Genomic DNA, 23,377 nt, shown 5'->3' on the forward strand with positions numbered 1-23,377 from the left:
GGTTGTGTTTTTTAATTAATTATTGAAATTTCTTCTGTATAGAGCGGCACAGTTTCTCAGAAAAATGTCGGAACCTTCCTCAATCCAAGAGTCCCAAAACCTGTCCATGTTTTTGGCGAATCACAACAAAATTACCCAGGTTTGTGCAGCACTTGATTCATATTTGTACTTTAGGGTGAAATTTTGTGGGTAAGGATTAAAGTGTGATGCAGTAGCGGGAGCTTACGTCTGCTTTCTAAAATAAATCGGGCAAACAGGAAGTCATCTGTTATAACACATGGCAACTGTTGACATGGAGACATACAAATGATGGCCACTAGATACAAATGATGCAAGCATTAGCTTTGGTTAAAATAGCACTTTTATTGGTATTACTGTTTTGCCTTTGTGCTTATTTTTTAAAAGAGACCAACTTATGTTATGTTTTAGAACACTAAATGTGCATTTTTTGTTTAGGAGTATGTAGAATATTGGACAAGATAAGAAAATTAAATACTGTAGTACATGATAAAAATCAAGATTTTATTTATTTTCTTCTTTCTCCTTGGCATCTCTCAGTCCTTACAGCAGCAGCTGGAAGTCATTAATGGATACGAAGAGCTGCTGGCGGACATCGTGAATCTGTGTGTCGATTACTATGAGAACAAGATGTACCTGACTCCAGGAGAGAAGCACATGTTACTGAAAGTGAGTGCAACCTGACCTAAAAAGAACACCTCTGTTTTTTTACATGTCTATGCTCAGTTCATTAAAACACCATCTTATTATGTTAAATATAAAATGGAAAAATAAAATAAAAGCCTTACTGTTACAGAACATACATATCCACTGCACAAATGACACGAGGGCCAAAATGTACAGCTGATAATAAGTCTGTGTCTCCTGATGCAGCCAATGCTTGATATTATTACATTATTATACTTACCAAATATGTCTGCTATCTATTGTTACAAAAAGATTCAGATTTTATTTAGCTTTGTAAAAGCTAAATTAGTCAGTTCAAAAGACTATCATCACAATCACAAGTTAACCAGGAGGTTTCTATGCTAAAGGAGCTATGTCAGGAAGCGTGTAGGCTTCTATTCCTAACTCCTTTTAAACTCGGCGCAATATTTGGACAATCCTTATCATGGCAGATGGTGATGCACATCTGGTTTGGGCTTATGGTGATAGGAGCTTCAGAGGCAATTTGACATATTCAGAACGAGGCCTCATCTTTGGTCATTCTCACCTGTGCTCTCTGGTCTTCTTCTGTCAGGACATATCAGACTGCAGTATCATGGATAACTTCTAGTGATGATGTGTGAGAAATACAACATGGCTGAGTCAGCCAGTCTAATTACAGATGGCAGCTTGAGTTGAGCCTATTTTGACATCCAGATTTTGTGATAAATACTTGTCTGATACTAATTTGAGCCTTGTTCTTAGTATATAAATGATAATGTACAGCATCTCTGTTTATTTCTGATGAATGTCAAAATCGTTCCAGGAACACAAAATTGTTTCAGGGCCTCTTTAGTGTGGGGGCGTTCGAAAGTATAACATTATACCTCTTCTCCAGGTAATGGGCTTTGGTTTGTACCTTATGGATGGCAACAGCAGCAACATCTACAAACTGGATGCGAAAAAGAGAATAAATCTGACTAAGATTGACAAGTTTTTTAAGGTAAGTGGTTTGGAAGTGAATAATCCACAAATAAATAAACAAACTGGTATTTATCTGAAATAATGTTATTTGGGTGTATGAATCTCTCCCCTTCATTGTGCAATCCATACTATATACAGTCACTCGTCAGTGAGTATTGTTGAAGTGAATTAATTTTATCAGTATAGATTAAAAGAAAGATATTGTGAATGTTAAATTGTACATAATAAATTTAACATGTAGCCTTATCCTCCTGTTACAGCGCATAGTACATTTTGCTCTTTGACCCACAATAGCATCATATGATTACCCGTTTACCCATTCTCTAGAACAGAAAAGACTTTATACTGACTACAGTGAAAGCTGACAAATACTTGCAAATGCACTTCCAAGGAAAATCACAAGTAAAGTAAAAATATTGTGCCTATAATACATTCAAATACAAATGAATATAATGCAGAAGACTGATGTCTAGAGGACTGAGGGGATGTAAGACAATGAAACACAAGAGGGAAATACTGGATACAACAACCTACTTGTAATAAATTATGCAGCCATGCTCCCTGTAGGCATTGTGTGGCAATTTGGAAGCAAGACATGTATGAATTGATTAAATTGATGGACAAGTCAAAGCAACTACAGGGTGATTAGGCAGGCGATTAGGTAATAGTAATAATAAAGTGTCACTTGTTATTCTTGTTACATACACTCTATATTCCAACTTAAGACTTTGAGACTTTAAGAAATATTTTTCCTCTTCAATTTTATGCAGTAGGCTTCATGAAATTGCCATAGATGCCTGGAAGCCATTCACAAATTAATTTCTGTTATGCTCATCTTCACAGCAACTCCAGGTGGTCCCCCTTTTTGGAGACATGCAGATTGAGTTGTCTCGATACATCAAGACAAGTGCTCACTTTGAAGAGAACAAATCAAGGTCTGAAGAAAATTCTCATTGTAGTTCTCATTGCAGAATATACAGACTCTCAAAACTATTATCAGCCAAAGAGAAATGTTTTTTGGTGTGGTCAACTGAACTTTATAGTTAGTAATTGAGGAACAGAAAGTTTAACTAAGACTAAAAACCCATGAATTGCATAGCCCAACAAGATAACATTCAAGATCCCATTTGGTGATTGTGGCCTCTTAATACTGATATTATTGTCCAATTCATTTCCTATGTTCGTTTAGTTGACTGTCTTCTCCTCCGCAGGTGGACTTGCATCAAACTCCAGCAGCCCTCAGTACAACATATGTGAGCAGATGATTCAGATACGTGACGATCACATGCGCTTTATCTCAGAGCTTGCTCGCTATAGCAACAGTGAGGTAAAATCTAGACTCCACAGACACACCACTTATTACTGTGCTGTCTCATCTCTGTCTTTGAGAACATTGTAATTGCAGTCCATTGTTTTCATCATTATATATCCAGATTCTAAAATGAAACATGTCAACAGTAAGCTCTTATTTTCAATTGTAAATATTTATTTTAAATATTTAATAAAACATTTTGTTTATTTATTAGTTAATCTTTTGAACTGAGCTTGTGCAGTGCTGTCCTGATGCAGTCTCTCATATGTGAGGGATATTTGAATTCCCGGCAGTGATGTAACAGGATTTGCAGCAGATGTCTTGCCCCAGTGGATTTTCTAGGGTCACATATCTGTGCCTTTCAGATGGTAATTTCAAACCTGAACTGTTGGAGGGCTAAAGTATTTCACAGAGATAACAAGTGCAAAAAATAAATAAAAAAGATACTACATACAGTGTGCTACTCAACAGTCATTTATGGCACTGAATACCTCATAGCAGTTTTCCTTTATGCTTTATGATTGAAGCGCTTTCCTGCTGTGTTCCCTGAGTATTGCATGTTTAAGTCTGTAGACCTTTTACTGTACTATGGAAAATTATTTAGCAGGTGTGAAAAATTGTAGACTTTGTGTGCCTTCAGAAACAAACCATAATTCTTGTTGTATGATTTTGTAATTTTTAAGTAAATTGTTGTTTCTCTCATGTACAGCGTGTTTTTTAATTGGTAATTTTTAGATTAGTTCATTTCTTTTCAAATCTTTTATTCTGTAGGTTGTGACGGGGTCAGGTCGACAGGAGTCCCAGAAGACAGACTCTGAGTACAGGAAGCTGTTCGATTTGGCTCTGCAGGGTATGCAGCTGCTTTCCCAGTGGAGTGCCCATGTCATGGAAGTGGTAAGAAACAAGACATTTCGTAGCTTAAGTGAAAATATAAATCAATCATAAAATTGTATCTCATAGCTTTGATTTGTGGCAGTTGTCAAAATCTGTTAAACTTTGCATTTATTTTCCTCTTCAGTACTTCTTTTAATGCCTTTGCTATGAGGACTTGAAATTGCCTTTGTCTTCCCAACATAAATGACAGTCACAAACAGTGACATAGCCTAGTAAAATATCTTCTCTCAATACCAACAATGGAAGAATAGAAAATACTGTATGCTTGCTGTACACAGTGGTTTAGAGGTTGATCATAACAAAAGGTCCTTCTAATTTTGGAGACATGCTTCACTTCACTGCCACAGTAAAATTTGTGATTATAAAATGTAGCCTTTTTCATGAAATCCACATGAAAATATCCAACATTTAAAGGCCCAGATTTTCCTAGGTATATTCATCTGGGCATGTGTTGATATTTCACTAAGTTAATGTATTGTATTAATTAATCATTGCATTTATATAGCATCGTTCAAGATACTCAAAGCGCTTTACAGTTCATTATTCATTCACTCAACATTCAGTGGTGGTAAGCTACTACTGTAGCAACTGCCCAGGGGCAGACTAACGGAAGCGAGGCTGCCCATCTCTGACCACCACCATCACTCACACACACACCACTTTCTTACTATGCAATGTGGGTGAAGTGTCTTGCCTAAGGACAAAACTACAGTTTTTGACACTGGTGCCCCACTTTGGCACCTAGAATTCCCAGTGGTCTCCCATCTAAGCACTACCCAGGTCTGGCCCTGCTTAGCTTCAGAGATCTGACGAGATCAGGTTTTGACATGCCGGTATGGCCACAAAATGCCTGTAAATGACTGTAATACAATTCATAACTTGTGTGTTGCAGTATTCTTGGAAGCTGGTTCACCCCACTGACAAATACTCCAACAAAGAGTGTCCGGACAATGCAGAGGAATATGAGAGAGCCACAAGATATAACTACAGCAGTGAGGAGAAGTTTGCACTTGTGGAAGTAAGTTTGGCCTTTTCTATGCTTTATATTCACTAATTCACAAGGTTGTTACATTTTAAACAGAAACTAAACCAGGCCTACAATAAGGTTATATATTTAAAAAAAAACACAATAAAGATCAGTAACTAAATCAGTTAAGGTATTCATTGAAAGGACTATCTAATCTTATGATAATGATAATTGCATTTGCAGATAATGATTAAATCCATGACATGAATTAATTTCTCAATATTTTTTCAGTATTTCAATATTTTATTATGCCACTAAAAAGAATCAGGGTTATATGAAATCCTCAGAATTATCTAGTCAGTTATATCGTCCATATCTTTCCCTAACCTGGACTATAATCCGTGCTAAAATGGTGTCCGTTTCCAGGTGATGGCAATGATAAAAGGGCTGCAGGTGCTGATGGGACGAATGGAGAGTGTATTTAATCACGCCATTCGTCACACCATTTACTCAGTGCTTCAGGACTTCGCCCAAATCACTCTGAGAGACCCACTGCGCCAGGCCATTAAGAAGAAGAAGAACGTCATACAGAGGTATCAGTGGTTCAATACAGTGTGCTCATGTGAAATTATCTGGAATGTCTTAAGGGTCTATTGTTTAAAATGGACAGATTAAGATACAAAGAGAGTTTAGGGTAAGATAAGGTTCAGATTTTCATATTTTCAGCTTCTCGGTGTCTTCTCTGTAACATTAACAAAAATATATGGTTAGATAAAACCATAGCACTATGTGAGGTTACCTTAGAAATATCACAGACACTTATTCAGTCAGTATAGACGTCTCATACATAATTCATTGATGTCTGAAAAGCTTCCACATAGTCATTTTCATGGTCGTCTTCTTTAATGGAAAATCACTGAACTATTTCATAAGTTCTGTTTGAAGCCGACTTTCAGCCCCAAAACAGAAAGGAACAAAGAAGATGGAAAATCTATGTGTAACCAAGCAAGATATTGACTGTGTACAGATAAAAACTCAATTCAATCAAACTCAGTCAAAACCTTCTATTTGATTTTGATATACAAATGTTCACTTAAATCTTGTCAGACAATTATTTTATACAATACAGGCCATTTGGCAATTTGGGTCACTCTCATTTTGGAGAGGTTCCCTTGCAACAGATTAATGCAAGCAATGTGTTTGTGTATGTGGATATTAGTCATTTGACATCATTGGGTGCTAATCCTAATCCAAATATTGACCATAATATGTGCTATATAAAATCTGTCTCTTTTCATAGCGTCCTCCAGGCCATCAGGAAGACCGTGTGTGACTGGGAGACAGGCCGTGAGCCCCATAACGACCCAGCCCTCAGAGGAGAGAAAGACCCAAAAGGGGGCTTTGATATCAAGGTCCCTCGGCGAGCTGTTGGGCCCTCCAGCACACAGGTGTCTACTCTACAGTCTACCCTGTCACTGTTATTGTAGCGGTATTAGGAATGATCAGTTTAACTAGAAATCATAAATATTTAAGACGCAAGAGAAATTAGATAGAGCTATTGATCTCGCCGAAGAGCAATTCAGTTACCAAAGTTGTCTCTTAAAGGTTGTATAGAGGATTTTCCAAGGAACGAGAAATCCAGCGACTGTTTGTCCTTTTTCAAATGTTGCGCATGCGTGAAACCACCCCCCCTCCCCTACAGCTCCCTACGTAGAAACGCCTCCTCCTTACGCCAGAAACAGGTTTGTTTCTAGAAAACAAGTACTCATCGCTGCACATGACTTGTAAACAACTAACTACAGTGTTGGTTAGGCAAGGCAGAGAAGTGAGGAGCGGGGGGAGGGGGTGCATGGACATTTTGTGCGCGGAAAAGAAGTGAGGAGCAGCGGGAAGAGCGGAGCGGGGAGAGGAGAGAGGAGAGGGGAGCGGTGCGCGGAGATTCCGTGAGCGGAGTAGAAGTGAGGAGCAGGGAGAAGAGAGGAACGGGGAGCGGGGAGAGGAGCAGTAAGGGGTGCAGAGAGGGGTGCGCGGAGATTCAGTGCGAATGAAGCTAACTACTACAACACGCAGCTGCAAGCAGACTCTTTCTTTGCATTGAAAATTACGTTTTCAGACATAGGATATCGCATTCGTGTCTTGAAAAACGTTTGTCTATCTCTTGGAAATAAAGTACATTTTCATAATAATTAGAAGTTACCTGTCCAGAAGTAATTTGGCGACCAATGCGTCAGTCTTTAGACCCTGCGTCTGCTTCAGTCGCTTTAGTTTGGCTTTGATGCTTTTCCCCTTGTCTTCTTCTTTCAGCAACCTCAAAAACTGACTTTCTTTTGGGGCTAACTGCTCCTAGATTCTTGTCTGCCATTGCAACAAACTTTGTTCTAACTGCGAGGAAGATATAGGTAAAAAAAGCCGCTAAGAACTGTTGCGTTGGTGGAGTAAACAGCGTCTGTGTGTCTGTGGACTGCGTGACAGGCGTACGTAAACCACGTAATGGCAGCGCGCAGGCAAGTCAGTTACGCTAGAAATGTAGGGAGTTTGATTGACAGCCTATCAGCTAAGAGATAACGAGGCAGTGTCGTTATCTATTGGCAAATGTTTAGCTGGCCCCACCACATCCAGAGTTGATGAATTTTTATTCTCTTTTTTTTGGTCATCAAAATTACAAGGCTACTGCATCTCTATAATGCTATCATTGACAATTTGAAACAAAAAAAATCCTCCATACAACCTTTAATAGAAATAAAGAAATACTGTGCATGTAATTAAAATCAAGATGTTGCAAAACAATCATTAAGGAGTTTTAGATTTTTTAGAATCTCCATTTTACATTGTACTGCCCAGGATTTACCATAAAGAGGAAAAAAAAACTGTCTGTACCTGCCTCACTGCACCTGTCAGTCCACATAATCTATCATATGCCCCTGAGATTACGTCTCCGTCATCTCGTCATGTCAAAGTTGCGCCGTCTCTGAATGTGGGGATAATAATAAAGGGACACAAGGGCTAATACGTGGTCACCAGGGCGATCTGTATTCATGCTCATTCACCTTTTATATCATCGCTCCTCATCTAGATCTATATTTAGGTTTGATCGTATTGGGTCATTGCAGCCGATGAACAAAATGTGAGGAGATTTTGGTTTGGCCATGGTTTTACATCACATGCATTCTCTGAAGACTGTGACTAGCCATAGCATTAGACATTAAGTCTTAATATAGTCATATATTCATGCATTTATTATTGCACTTCACTGATAAAAGAAACAAACTGCTAACAATTTATGACTTCTGTAATACTAGTACTACAGGCTACATCAACTACTACTTCTAAATAAAGTCTAATAAGTGCGGTCCAATTAAAAATGATATACGTAAAAGGAATTTCAAACCTAAAATCCAGTAGAGTTATTCACAGATAAAAAAATATGATGTTGGGGCTTCAAAATGTCACCAGCCTGATCTGTATTCATTCTCATTCACTTTTTATAGCTCTCATCTACAGCAGGGTCATAGCCGCGCGACCTTGTGGTGCTAGTTTTAAATCAATATGTGGAAGCTCTGAATAGTACTGCACTTACAATTCATATCTCTTCCTTCACATTATATTCTCATTATATGACCATAGACCACTATGGATCAGGTTAGTGCAGAAGCCAATGTAACTACAGGAGTTAGAATACGAATATGGATAAAAATGGAAAGTAAGATGGCACACTTGTTTTTGGGAAGTCTGTCATTGAAAAAATACAATGGAATTAGCTTTCAAATTTTGCTCATATATTTTTGGCAGCATAGTATTACTGCGTGTAATATACAATAGTTTTACTCCCTTAATTATCTATCCACTATGGTTTCAGTTTAGTTCTGGTTTAATTCTGGTTTAGTCCTGGTGTGCAATCTTCAGACTTAGTCCTTGTTTAGACCTGCTTTGTTCTGTTCACAAGTCTAACATTGATTTGGTCCGAAACTCTGCTGAACTTGTTTTATTTGTAACTTACCATACCATTTCAACAAATAGCAAGTCACTAATGTATATTTTTGCCTCTCGCTATATTTTTCAGCTCTACATGGTTCGTACAATGCTGGAGTCGTTGATTGCTGACAAAAGTGGCTCTAAGAAAACTCTCCGCAGCAGTTTAGAAGGACCTACCATTTTGGACATTGAGAAGTTTCACCGCGAGTCCTTCTTTTACACCCACCTTCTCAACTTTAGCGGTAAAAAAATCAAATTAACTCTTCAAATCCTTAAATAGCTATAGTATTTTATTGTATAAATATGACACTGCTGTATCTTTTTGTAGAGACCCTCCAGCAGTGTTGTGATCTGTCCCAGCTGTGGTTCAGGGAGTTTTTCCTGGAGCTGACGATGGGACGCAGGATCCAATTCCCCATCGAGATGTCCATGCCCTGGATCCTCACAGACCACATCCTAGAGACCAAAGAGGCCTCTATGATGGAGTTAGTGGAACAAATTCTTACTATTTTACTATTTAGCATCTTTATACGTGTCACATCCAAAGAATCACAAAGTATCTTTGTCCATACTCTTTACATTTTGTGAAGTTATTAGTTTCACTCGTGTTTTGTTCATGGTATCAGTCAGTAATACAGTATACTGTATACTTTCCTCTGAGCTTCAGAGTGAGGGGATCCTTGGTAATCCCCTAAAAAATTGTAGATGGTTTCAAGTGTTCTTAACCTTCACTGCAGGATTATACCTACTAACAGGTTTTATGTAAGCCCTTAAGCACTTCCTCTACAGATGTTTAAAAAGGCCAGACTGAGGCAGTCACTCCATTCACAAATATATAGAATTATTTAGCGTTACATCAAGGTCTAATTAAATAAATAATGTATTTCTATTTATAAAAAATATTGTAATTAATTTTAAATGAATGTAATTGAATTTCAGATATGTGCTGTACCCTCTGGACTTGTACAACGACAGTGCTCACTACGCTCTGACCAAATTCAAGAAGCAGTTCCTGTACGATGAAATAGAGGCAGAGGTAAAACAAATTCAAAATTCTTTATTGGGTTGTTTCCATGCTTAGCCTTTCTTTAACCTCTCTTTAAGGCATATTTATAGTCTACACAGTATATTCTAAAACGTCTGAGAGATTTTTTGAAGAATACACTTCATTTACATCTTTTGTCTCTTTAGGTAAACCTGTGCTTTGATCAGTTCGTCTACAAGCTTGCGGACCAGATATTTGCCTATTACAAAATTCTAGCTGGAAGGCAAGTTTTCATCTTTTATTTGAATAAATTTAAATACTGTGGTGTCTTTTTACCTTCACAATATTCAATTAACCAGCCCCTTAATAATCTCTTGTTATTCGGTCTTGTTATTAGTAATTTTATTTTAACTGCTTATTCAGCCCACATTGTTAAGCCCCAAAGTGAGGTATACAGACAAAAATTGCTATCACAATTTATTCGATGACTGAAGTTTTGGCACTTTAAAACTTACAGTTGTATTAACTTTTTATTCCTCCATTTCACAGTCTACTGCTCGACAAGCGCTTAAGAGCAGACTGCAAATCCCAAGGAGCCAATATCCCATGGCCTGCTTCTAACCGCTATGAAACTCTGCTCAAACAAAAACATGTCCAGGTATTCATAATTTTATATTCATTCATTTTTCCAGTTGTTTTGTTTTGTTTGTTTCATATCATGATTTTTTTTTCTTCATAGCTCCTTGGTCGCTCCATTGATCTAAACCGACTCATCACTCAGAGGGTTTCAGCTGCTCTGTACAGATCTATGGAACTGGCCATTAACCGCTTTGAGAGTGAAGACCTCACCTCCATCATGGTATAGTAACGATATGATCAAGTTTAGACTAATATCATGATTACATTTGCAATATATTTGATCATTCAGTTCAAATACTCATTTTTTTCAGAAGCATTAACCTGTGAAAGAACACTGAAATATGAACTGCTACTTAAACTAATACCTATGCAATAACAAGATTAAACTGTTTTGATAAATGACTGTACTTCTGACAATTGGAACTGACTTAACCACGCCCTACAACATGCAGTATTTTTAACATGTTTTTGGTGGTTAACAGGAGCTGGATGGTCTGCTAGAGATTAACCGGATGACACACAAACTGCTGTGCAAGTTTTTGACCTTGGACAGTTTTGACGCCATGTTCAGAGAGGCCAACCATAATGTCTCGGCTCCATACGGACGGATCACTTTGCACGTCTTCTGGGAGCTCAACTACGATTTCCTGCCAAACTACTGCTACAACGGGTCCACCAACAGGTATGCTAATGATTTTCTCCTGTTTAGACTTAGACTAACTTAATAGTGATAGTTCATTTTAGTGTCCTTAGCACTTAAGTGGTTCAGTTCTGCTACTTGTTACAATATTTTAATTGATTTTCATTGTGCAAAGTCAGGCTAAATGCATGGCTAAGAAAAAGTATAGTATAGTAGTAATATAAGTAAGTAAGTATAGTCATAGTACCTAATGACCAGCAATGATGAAGGAATGAATAGATGTTTCTTTACACTTTGTATAAGTCATGGGGCACTGTGGAAAGACAACAGTTGCCCACAGGCTGCTTTATCCATTAGCCCACTACATTTATTAAACAAATCAGCATTAATAGTAATTTGCTCTGCCTTCATCTCAATTAAACACTCTAATCTCAAAAGCTTCTGGACTCAGCAGTTGAGTTTGTGGACAGAACCAAATGGAGAAGTTTATCCGTGGATTAAATAGAGATGATTGTTTTCAAAATAACACAATACAGATTAACAGCTCATATCACCATCTGCCCGACAGACTTTACACAGTGTGCATGTGATGCTGATGGCATTTGGCATTATTGTACTAAATACTGAAAAAATATACAAAAATAGAAAATTATGTGATATTGTCAGTCAAATAAAATGTTGTTATGGCTTTCTGCTTGGTTTTAGATTTGTGCGCACAATCCTGCCTTTCTCTCAGGAGTTTCAAAGGGACAAACCACCCACCGCTCAGCCACAGTACTTGTACGGCTCAAAGGTCAGTAGATGTTATAATGCTAATGCTTTTGACAAGTGAGGCAATTTCATCTCTATTATTTACCTCTAATCCCATATTTAAGTGAGAGCATATATTACTCTACTGTGCTATTGAGACTATATATACATACAGCAGTGATCCTCTTTTATCCTTTCTAACTTCAATGCTACTAATAAAAAACAAAACAAAACATGAGCTTGTATTTTTGAAATGCCATAAGATTAAATGCTTATCTTACAAGTAGAACTGTCCATTGCATGCATTATTTGGTGGTTCCCTGGAGGAGTTGGAGGGAACACTTATAGATGATTGCCAACTTAATCTAAAAAACAACACAACAGGCTAACCTTCCCTCCCCTCCAGATAGGTATGCAGTGTTGTTTTAAATCCTACTATTAGAAAAATAGACACTTTTGTTAGTAAAAGACATTGCAAATCTTCCTGAGCATAGTTTTATTTACAAGTAAAACAATCAGTGTGACCTGCCAAGCCACCATTTTCCAGAATTGTTCATTTGGAGAATGTCAAAATGTCCCATCTAAAGCTTTTTCTCCACTGTCTGAATGAAAAGGGATTTAATCAGCGGATGAAAAATACTGTCAATTGCCGGGCTAGAACAATGCTGTAATGACCTCAATCCATTCTGCTCACGCTGACTCGCTCCCAGACAGCTTAGAAAGACTCCTCAACTCATGGTCCTGGTTTAGCATGAGGGCACTACTATTATTAGTTTGTGGCAGTATCAGAGGAGTTTGGCTGACGGTCCCGTGGTTGTTGTTGGTGCTGTCCTCGCTGCTGCTGGGGGTGTACAGGCGTCCTGAGCCAGAGTTATCTTGGTGGTTTTGGTCCACAACTCTCCCATTATCCGTGTTGGTTTGGTTGGGGAGCAAAGAGGAGCAGAGAGTGTGGAGGCAGCCCCATAAGAGGACCCCAGCGATGATCAGGAGTAAGATGCAGCAAGTCAGCCACACTCCCATCGCCAGCTCCCATCCTGTCCGGTCGCTGGTGTCACCGCTCTCACCCAAAGTGTTGAAAACCTGCCAGAAATTAAGCAAAAATAAGACTTTCAAAATTATTATGTTGTATTATAATAACACGCATTGACATTAATGTCGAAACTGTCAAAATAAGCCCTTTACAAATTTTGAACCTTGACTGAAAATGCCCAGGACTAATTTAAAAAATATTAACTTTAATATGAACACCATATTTTAAAGTCTTTTATTGACTTCTGTTGACAGTGACAAATGCCAAGACCATAACATTGCAAAATGTTCTTTTACTGTGGAGCTCCAGGGATTGCCACAGATTATTGCAGAAACTACAATAACTACAGACACAGTATTGCACTTTTACATGTTAATTATTAATCAAGAAGTAAGAGGGATAGTTTGTTACATCAACTTTTCTACCCAGCATGTTTTTAGACTGTGGAAGCAGTGATCCTTATACATTTTTATATAACAAACATACCTGACATTGTTCTCGAACCGGATTAGCTGCCTGACAGGTGACACACAGGAAGTAGGCGGTCTGTGGGTGCAGGTTGGCGAGATGTGTGGTGGTCTGGCTCACGGGGATGCGCTCCTCATGCATGAAGCTCTTCCGCTTGTAGCCCATCAGAAGGCTGTTCCAGTTGGGGTCATACATCACACTGTAGAAAGTGTCCAGGCAGTAAGGGGACCTGGGCCAGGTCACTTTCGCAGAGGTGGACGAGATGTTGTAGACTACAACTCCCATGATGCAGCTCTGCTTTTGCTGTTTTCTTGTGATGTGGTTTTGTGTTGAAAATGTCTCAAAATGTCTCAATATAGTCCTTTTTTGTTGTCACTGAAAACCTAAAATTAAAGACAGAAAACTCATAGCACATGCTGAATTATACTGAAAGGAACATTTGTACTGTGGTACTGTATCATATTTATTGTGAAAGGTGTGTCATAAATTGGAACTTATGGGCCGCAAGATGAGTTATAAAGGATAAAGGAGTTTCAGCCTACTCCTCAGACTGTGTTTGCACAGTCAAGGTTTTCATGTGGTTATAGACCGGCATATTGACAAACAGAAGTAACCAGTTACTCCATTGGTTTCACTGGTGAATGAACTTCTTGCAATGGTGCTCAGAAGTCTTTTTCTTATGTGGGCAATTTTACCTAAAGTCCTACTCTAGTTGTGGATTGAATTTGAGACCACTTGGTCCTTGGTTAGTGTTTCGTGCACTTCTTACTGATTCTTTTTTATTTTGTTTCTTTATTTTGAACATCACAATGAAAAATGGTCGAGGATGTACATTTTGGTTAGTTTGTTTTGAATATCAGTCGGGTATACCTCATGTTTTAAAAATCTATTTTCCGCATAAGTCTGTTTACTTTATGGCTTATTGAGTGTAGTGATCCGGCAACTGCACCCCGGGGACCAAACTGTGGTAGATGTAAAATTTTATTTTCATATAGTTTATATTTGTCAGCCTTGCTATTCAGTTACAAGGCCAACTACAGAGATCCTGGTAGGGCATTTGATCTTAAAGGAAGAGACAGATTATTTCTTTTATGATTGTAGGGCTACAGTCAACTGATGAAATTCTTTGTCAAATAAAAACATAATTTTGCATCACTTAATCAACTAAAAGGCAGAGTGGTGCTGACAAAAATTCTCAGTATTATTAGGATTAGGATCATAGAAACACAGTATTAAAACTGTATAGAGTACTGGTATACAGAGTACTAGTAAATGGCATCTTCATAAGTGACTGTCCAGCCACACTCCTGCAGTCTCCTTTGTGCTGTTGTGCAAATAAATGTGTTTAATCCATTATAAAATAGTAAGAAAAAAGTTGGTTGACCAAAACACCATTTACAGATTAAATGACTACATAACTAGACTACAGTTGCAGACCTCTGTGAGATGAATTTACTGACAACTAACCAGCCAGTGTGAGTTTGTGGCGACTTACTGGTACGTGATGTTGCCGCTGACTATTGCACTCCTGTTTGTTCACATAGTATATTCATGATTACACATAGTTGTTGTGCTCCTATAGTCCTCACCAAAAAGCATACACTTGAATTCACACGTTGACTACGAAGAGCGTAATAACACTGTAGAGGGTAACATCAAACACATTATATATAAGCTGGAATTCTATTGTGGAAACAGGTAGGGTTTAAAGATATTGGAAAAATCTTAAAAGGCAGTGAAAGTTCCAGTTCAACTAAGCAGCATACAGTATATTGCAGTTGTGTAGCATTTAGTAGCTGAGGGGTACTATTTCTTTTCTTTTCTTTATTAGCACAGTACACTTGGAGAGTGTTGGTCTTCTGTCAATAATGAGTGCATTTACATGCACATCAGTATCCCGGTTATTAGCTATGTCCGGGTGATGGCAGTATTCGGGATGTGCTGTTTACAAGCATGCTTAGAAACCAAGATACTCCAAAAGCTCGCTCATAACCGGGATACTGATGTGCATGCTTACGCACTCAGTCTTTCATATTGTATTTTTCTTTGAAGGTCTCCATTGTGACTTATTTGCGTTTTAGCTTGTACTCTTATTGGCTTGTACTGTTATTATATGTCATACCCACCTAAGATCATACCACACGCTCAATTATCCAGGGCTGGAATTGGCACACAGTACAGTGTTCTGGCGCTTCTTATCAGTATTGTGTTGCATTCACATTTTAAAAAAGTGATCATCATTAATGGTTGCTTTGTTATAGCAGATATTAAAGAAAAAAATGTACAGTTGTGTGCCATAATGTATCAGAGGTTGCCACCAAAAGTTGACAGCAGTTATATTTTCAAGTTCAAGTTTAATATGGTTTATTTGACATGTTTTTGTGTTTTTGATGTTTAATTTAAACAAATTAAATACAGTTACATCATTTTTAAATTATTTAAATTACATCTTTAAATCACATCAAGCTCAGTGACTCATGACTTTGGGATTCACTGCAGTACATTATCCAGTTGGTCCATACAAAAATAACTGGAGCAGTGTATAGCAATATAACAAAAAATATTTTGAGGCATCATGATCAAATTAATTGAATACTATTGTATAACCATAAACCATAGTACATCACTGATGACATAATGCTCAAACATACTTAGTTGTTTTATAATCAGAATCACTAGTTGTCATACATTCAATTTGAGACTAGAATCAAGACTTACCAGTAAAGCAGCTGTGATGGGTTGGACATTTCAAGAAGTGTCTTTTAGCTGTCATCATAAATAAAACCTCTTCTTTTTGGAAATGTTTGGGATAGTCTGGTTAGTATGCTGTGTCCTCTACTGCTGCCTGCCACACAACTGGATTAGAGCAGCGACAGCATAACACTACCAACAAGAGAGAGAGAGAAGAGGGGGAGAGAGAGGGAAAGAGAGAGTGGAAAAAAGAGGAGGACTGCTTCATAACTCTACCAATATAAGAGCGATATGGTGGAGAAAAGGAGGAGAGAGAGAGATCTGAAGATATATAGTTATTGTAACAAATGGCACTGAGTGACGTAAACATTGCCCCTGTCTCTATATTTAAATCAGATTAGTCTGTAAGTGTCAGTGCTGTCATCACTGTGTGAATGATCTCTGAGTTATGACGGATTTATTGACATTTTACAGCCTCCAGGATTTAACTTGGCAAATGTATGGCATTATGGTATTAAGTTATCCGTGTGCGTCAATTGAAATAGTGAAGATAAACTTACACTTTTACTATTAATGTAATTTTAGTGTATTACAAAAAGGGGTATTTGAAGACTATACCTGAGCAAAGCAAAAATATGCCTGAATTTTAAAAAGTGAATTCAACGTAATGTATTCAACAAGTCATCACGTTCTATTTAGTCTGACCAGCAAAGACTACATGCTTTTCCTCTTCTGTACAGAGATGTGTACTCTGGGTTCCTGTTTTATCCGTTTACACTGTATAATAGCTGAGGAAATGGTTCAGGGGTTTTGCCATCTTATTCAAGATGACAGATGGAGTGATATGCGACAGAGCACTGTCTGCAGCCTAAAAGCCTCTGTTCAAAAATGTCAACTGGATTTTGAAAATTATGTAATTGTGTGATTTATCTGATGCAGTCACAAGCCTGATGTTGATGTTGACAGTGTCAGTAGGGCTGCATAAATTTGGAAAAATGAAATTGAAATTGTGATTGTGATTGACTTGTCCTTTTGGTTTTCTAATCAGGCACATTTAAAGACATCAGGGAACATTACTAGCAAAAACTGGCAAGCTGTTGTTTGCAAGGGACACTCTGTTACCTTAATAGCAGCAACAGACTTGTAATTTTAATTATTTGCCTTTAATTGTGCAGCCCTAACCAACTAACTAACTGATGGTAGCACTACTGACAGAGATGCTGTTTAGTTTGGAGATGTCTATTACCAAAAATCAAATATTGATTGCTAAAACAAAGAACTGACTCATCAAAACACAGATGACATTGGCAGATGAAGCAATGCATTGTTGCAAGCACTTGCTGAGCTTTGCAGAAATGTGTAACCAGTGACACACACTTGGCAAATGACGTAAATATGATTGACTGGACTGACAGAAGTATACAGGCTTCCAATAGGCACAACATTGATAATTTAAGTCAATGGAACAGTGCTTTTTCCCATCACACTCTTCACTGTCCCCTTTAGTAGCCTTGCAGAGACTACGGTAGCTATGGTCTATCGATAAACCCATGTGTGAGAGAAAAAGACCTGGATTAAAGTTTAATACATTTACGACAATCTTAATTCAGTATGTGTGTTTAAAAAAAAGTGTATGTTTAAAATAAAAGGTGTGAATAAGAATTAGGAGTTGTACATTTTCTCAAGTACATTGCAGTACAAGTATATCTGAATTCTTGTTTTGCTTTCACTGATATCAATATAAGCTTTATCACTCCAGAAATGTGCTGGATTTGTGAAAGATTATTCAACCTTGAAGAGGAGAAAACTGCTTCTGACCTGAATTATACAAGCTTTACTGACTCTATTGAGAATGTTAATGCGTGTATTTTAGCCTAGTATCTCTTGTAAAATCTGTTCTCGGACTTTTTCCTCAGCTTGTTTCAACCTTAGTGGAAAAACCTTGCTCACTATTTAGTTTACTTAACAGTTTGATTTGATGATTATCTGAATGATTTTTTTTTGTTTAATTTTTCTTTGCAGACCTTGAACTTGGCCTACAGCAGTATTTATGGATCGTACCGAAACTTTCTGGGTCCGCCTCATATCAAAGTCATGTGTCGGCTGCTGGGTTACCAGGGCATTGCAGTGGTGATGGAGGAGCTGCTCAAAGTGGTCAAAAGCCTGGTCAGTATCACACAGAGGTATATGCGCAGGTATTATAGGAGAAACGGCTGTACTACTGATTAATACAAAATCCTTCAATACAAAAGTTTTAAAACAAGCAACGAGAAATCAGAATTAATGTGAATCAATTCAGTAGTAAAATTCCTAGTCACAACTTTGAAATGTGCTGCAGCTTTCCAGTTTTAACACCCTAATATTGAAGAGTAAAATATCTCAAATCTGACATAATGTGTAAGATTTACAGACCATTGTATTTTACTTTATGTACTGTGACATATTGACATATTGTGTAAACTTGTGTTGTTCTTGTCTTGTTCAGCTTCAAGGTACCATCATGCAATATGTGAAAACTCTGATGGAGGTGATGCCTAAAATCTGCAGACTCCCTCGTCATGAGTACGGCTCTCCGGGTAAGAAATGTGAATGTATGGTTTAGAAATAAGGACCTGTTTACACGAAAATGCTTGCGGGTAAAAACGACAAAATATTTTATTTGAAGTGCCTTTCGTGACAGAGTTTTTGGGGTTTAAAAACGCAAAAATCTGAATCCACCCTCCAGAGTGGAAAACTACACTACCCAAGACGCAAAACTCTGGTCAGATCTGCTCATGTTGCGTATGCGTTCGTGTCACATACATACAGTACACAGAAACAAACATGTCGGATCATTTCCATGCGTCAGACCTTCAAGCTTCTCTGGCAGCTCTAATAAACTTACAAAGAGGCATCCCAACAAATGTGCAGAATATGCAGAGATACTATTAGTGAACAGAGAAGGATTACCTCTGTCAAATTCTGGATGCATCAGTTCGTCGAAGGGGAGCCAGACGGCTACGGACGAGACCTGGGAGAAGCTGCCTGGCATGCATACCCAATCGAATTCCACACAGTTTTTATCGACGCAGATTTCTTCCCAAAAACGCTTGTCTAAACACGGAATAAAAAATGAAGACCCACCACCACTTTTGCGTCTGTTCAGACCATCATCATATAAACGTTGCCAAAGTGATGTTGTTTAGACTGAGAGTAGAGAGCTTTCCACACAATTTATAAAGCCCGTAGAGGTTAATAGTAGCGCCAAACCAGGATCAAGATATATAGCCATATCTTTTTTTGTCCAAAGACCTACACCACACCTCACTGGCAAGGGCACATGAGAAGGAATTTCACTTAATTATTACTTTATATAATTAGCAATATTTGAATGTCAACCTGCTGCCGTCTAAGCTAGCACAGTGTTGTTGCTGCATTATAACTATTCAATGCATTTTTTCTATAGGTATCCTGGAGTTCTTTCATCACCAGCTCAAAGACATAGTGGAGTATGCGGAGCTCAAAACCGTCTGCTTTCAAAACCTGCGGGAAGTCGGCAACGCTCTCCTTTTCTGCCTCCTGAGTGAGCAGAGTCTGGTATGTGCAAAAACACTGCAGTGTACCATTTGGGCTTTTCTAGATGTTCTATATATGTAAGTAAGTGGTCCTCGAGATGGGAGGTGACATGTAAGTGGTGTTAAAATTGTATAGCTGTGCACCTATAGTTGACTAAATTTACATAGACACATTCATATTTACGTAATTTAGGAATTAATCATGCAAATAAAATTAAGCATAGCCAACCAAGCAGGACCAAATAACCTAATTACTACTGCTTCACCTTACCCTCTCATACCAAGTTGTTGATCTGATAGTGAAGAATTTCACCAAAGGGGTCCTCATTTTTCTCTCGATAAATGAGGCACATCCCCATGAGATGATTCAAGGTCCCCCACAATTGTAATAACTACACCCCCTCACTCACTCACTCAATCAGTCACACACAGAAATTATTGTTTTGCTTCATTTGGAGAAATTAAGCCCCACTAGAGTTCACAATGGGGGCTTTTAACCTTGGCAGGTCAGGCAGAAAAGCATGTCGAGAAAAAGAATTGCAGTTTGTGGTTTGTTTTGTGTGACTCTTGTTTTGTGTGCTCTGTTCAGTCCCAGGAGGAAGTTTGTGATTTACTTCATGCTGCACCTTTCCAGAACATCCTGCCCAGAGTCCATGTCAAAGGTACATAAAAGAATGTCACTACCCTTGTCATCTACTATCCTCAATCTATTTTTCATTTACAATACAGAACCTAATAAATTGCCATATTCATTAACTGTGTTAAATATTTACATACTTTTGAAACATGATCGTTTATTCTAAAAATTATCTAAAACTACAAAGCAGAGAGAGCCTGACTGAAGGAAATTGTTGAACTGACACAAAAAAATATTATTTAGAAAAGAGCAAAAAGATTTTGAGATGCTAATGTTGACTTTTACTGTTTTTAGAGGGGGAACGTCTGGATGCAAAGATGAAGCGTTTGGAGGCGAAATATACAGCTCTGCACATGGTCCCTCTGATCGAGCGCCTTGGGACCCCTCAGGTAGAGCGTTGTTCAAATAAACAACAGCAGCATTGAGAAAACTGGTGAAAATGACGTGGAAATGAAGAGTCACAAATGCTCCTGGATCAAAACAGGGATTTGAATTTCACGATTTTTAAAACTTTCTGACATTGATAGAAATTCACTGTCAAATAAACAAACTTTTACAAGTACGTACATGGCATGGTACCCCTAGTAATTGCATTATAACACAGTTTGAATACTGCACATGTAATGTAAACAGAGGGCAGCAAATTGCAATCTCGTGACCATGCCAGTATTGTGCTAAGTTGAGTGTTTGTGTGTTTTATTGTTGTAATCTGCATTGTATCTTTAAATTTGAAGTGATGAAGAATTAACAATTCAAAACAATATTCTATGAGCGAATGATGGAAAAATGGAAAACACATATCCAAAAAAAAACCCAAACTGACGTTTTCTGATTTGAAGTCTTGTTTTTCTGTCTGTAGCAAATAGCCATAGCCCGTGAAGGGGACCTCCTGACCAAAGAGCGCCTGTGCTGTGGCCTCTCCATGTTCGAGGTGATCCTGACCCGGGTACGTGCTTTCCTCGATGACCCGATTTGGCGCGGCCCGTTGCCAAGTAACGGAGTGATGCACGTGGACGAGTGTGTGGAGTTTCACCGTCTGTGGAGTGCCATGCAGTTTGTCTACTGCATCCCCGTGGGCGCTCACGAGTTCACTGTTGAGTAAGTCTTTTCATTTTCTTATATTATTATATTTCGTTATGTTTATATGTTTATAAGCTTGCAGCAGTGGAGGACTTAAGAAACCAAGTAATTATCTGAAACACTTTGCCTGTGGAAATAATGAAGTCTGCCTTACCTTGCCTTACCAGTGAGGGAAAAGTGAGCAGTTTATAATAAAGCCCCACTTGAAGACAAATAAACCTTATTACAACATGCAAATATGTTTTCTTCACATTTTAAATAGTCTCCTTCCTCTTTGCCTGCCTCAGATAATTTAAAAATTGAGTAGAGACTATTAAAGCCTTGTTAAACTCTGATATACTGTGGTCAACGGCATAATGCGTTTACTTTTTACATGGTTTCAGATTGCCTCACTCAGTTAATATAGGCCTGTAGTGTTGAACTGAGATATGGAGCAGGCCCCAGTATGAACATTTACAGATTTGCCTTGTGGATCTTAGGCTCTCTCAGGCTGTTTTGCCTGACAAAGGCCTAGTGCCGAAACGTTGCACGGTTTGTCCTAATAAATTTCACCGTTTGCAAGTAAGACGGTGTGCGGGATTTTTCTGTATGTACCTTGTGGATCTTATGAAAGCTTGAATCCCTAAAGCACTCACTGTGTTCCCCTGCGCCGTTTGTAGACAATGCTTTGGGGACGGGCTGCACTGGGCTGGCTGCATGATCATCGCTCTGTTGGGGCAGCAGCGGCGCTTTGACATCCTGGACTTCAGCTACCACCTGCTCAAGGTCCAGAAACACGACGGCAAGGACGAGGTCATCAAGAGTGTGGTGAGTGTGCTTTGAGGAATGTGTCACAAAAACAGTGTTGAAGGTAACAGCTGGGAAATGGGCTCCTACTGGTTTAAAAACAGCAATAAAAGTGAATTTGGGATGCCATTAGCTTGTCTGTTTCATTGATTCAAACAAATGCACTTCATGCTGGACTATAATTTATTTAGAATGGCTGTAATCTAGCCTCAAACTACATTACATTATAGGATGTCTAGACTACAGTGCATACTCAGGACAAGCCTGACTCATTGTTTGGTAGAATTGAAAGGTTTTTATCAGTAGTGCAATATAAGGCCAGTTTGTGTCACATGATTTGGTGCTTATTAAGATGAAGAAGATAAGTAGTTAGTCTTTGTATTCCTTGTTTCATAAAGTCTACTGGACATTAATGTTGCAGCACAGTTAAAATCTCAGTAATAGGCTAAAATATATCCAGTCCAGCATACTGTTGTAGTAATTGTAGTAGTATGTATTCTTAAAAATTCTCATTATCACCTTCCCTTATAACTACATTATGGTTTTTTTGTTTTTTTTTTAGCCTCTCAAGAAAATGGTTGACAGGATCCGCAAATTCCAGGTGCTTAACAATGAAATATTTGCCATTTTGAACAAGTACCTGAAGTCTGGGGATGGTGAGAACATGCCAGTCGAACATGTGCGGTGTTTCCAACCTCCCATTCACCAGTCCCTCGCCAGCAGCTGAAGTATTACTACTTTTACAAATATTTCAATACTACAATATTGTGGACCAGTGATACTTCCAAACACATTGCCATAGTACCACAAATATTCCTTTATCGTGTATTTCAGGTTGCAATAGCAGGACCATTGAATTCAAGTTAAAGTTGGGCCACTTTTTATTGTTAATGATATTTTGTATTCACTTGTGCCTTATTATCATAAATTAATACAATATTTTGGTAACTATTTTATACTTGGAAATCTGAAAGTAATTTTGGGACTTAGTTTTAGCAGATAAATATTTAAGGGTTGCAGTGGTTTATTATAATGGGTGCAAAAGTATTTTAAGAAAGGGTTTGAAAGTCCATTTTGGATTTTGCATGTTAAAACATTTTATAATATCTGAGAAATAAGACCTTTATACTCATGTTAAGCATTTATTCAATGTGCCTTGTGTTTCAGATGTTTTAAATCATTTTAATTCAATAAATATGTAACAAATCTGGTGGTTGGTTTTGATTTAAACACTAGAAAAAACTTAAATTTCAAGTATCACAAGTGACTTCCATCGATCAGCCATAACATTATGACCGCCTGATAAATAAACTGCAATGTACTGT

At 38.0% G+C, this 23,377-nt stretch overlaps 2 protein-coding genes across 2 annotated transcripts in view; one reads left to right on the forward strand and one right to left on the reverse strand.

Moving 5' to 3' along the window:
* cyfip1 (cytoplasmic FMR1 interacting protein 1) overlaps positions 1-23,262 on the forward strand; it is a 30,280-nt gene extending 7,018 nt beyond the window's left edge. The window contains 26 exon segments of the mRNA XM_020918846.2: positions 43-139; positions 559-687; positions 1,562-1,666; positions 2,491-2,582; positions 2,859-2,867; positions 2,869-2,974; positions 3,731-3,853; positions 4,746-4,871; positions 5,247-5,413; positions 6,121-6,268; positions 8,881-9,034; positions 9,121-9,277; positions 9,732-9,828; positions 9,984-10,060; positions 10,327-10,435; positions 10,517-10,636; positions 10,899-11,098; positions 11,762-11,849; positions 18,018-18,161; positions 18,481-18,571; positions 19,441-19,571; positions 20,139-20,211; positions 20,481-20,575; positions 21,046-21,284; positions 21,926-22,073; positions 22,615-23,262. Of these exon segments, the coding sequence (XP_020774505.2) occupies positions 43-139; positions 559-687; positions 1,562-1,666; positions 2,491-2,582; positions 2,859-2,867; positions 2,869-2,974; positions 3,731-3,853; positions 4,746-4,871; positions 5,247-5,413; positions 6,121-6,268; positions 8,881-9,034; positions 9,121-9,277; positions 9,732-9,828; positions 9,984-10,060; positions 10,327-10,435; positions 10,517-10,636; positions 10,899-11,098; positions 11,762-11,849; positions 18,018-18,161; positions 18,481-18,571; positions 19,441-19,571; positions 20,139-20,211; positions 20,481-20,575; positions 21,046-21,284; positions 21,926-22,073; positions 22,615-22,779 (3,190 nt within the window). The 3' untranslated portion in view covers positions 22,780-23,262.
* LOC129412012 (fibronectin type III domain-containing protein 9) lies at positions 12,413-13,613 on the reverse strand. Its single transcript, XM_055164521.1, has 2 exons — positions 13,323-13,613; positions 12,413-12,886 (listed from the first exon to the last, which is right to left on the reverse strand). Exons 1-2 carry the CDS (start codon positions 13,587-13,589, stop codon positions 12,497-12,499), a joined length of 657 nt encoding a protein of 218 aa, XP_055020496.1. The 5' UTR covers positions 13,590-13,613; the 3' UTR covers positions 12,413-12,496.
* Positions 23,263-23,377: the final 115 nt, after the last annotated feature.

This window comes from Boleophthalmus pectinirostris, unplaced genomic scaffold (genome assembly GCF_026225935.1).
Source record: "Boleophthalmus pectinirostris isolate CB_2022bp ecotype Guang Dong unplaced genomic scaffold, ASM2622593v1 HiC_scaffold_7, whole genome shotgun sequence".
NCBI classification, from domain to species: Eukaryota; Metazoa; Chordata; class Actinopteri; order Gobiiformes; family Gobiidae; genus Boleophthalmus; species Boleophthalmus pectinirostris.

Bases quoted from the DNA above. Each gene is read 5' to 3' on its own strand.
- LOC129412012 (XM_055164521.1), bottom strand. From the start codon at position 13,589: ATGGGAGTTGTAGTCTACAACATCTCGTCCACCTCTGCGAAAGTGACC. The intron at 12,887-13,322 runs GTATGTTTGTTA...AATTTCTGGCAG, and splicing joins CGGTTCGAGAACAATGTCAG to GTTTTCAACACTTTGGGTGA.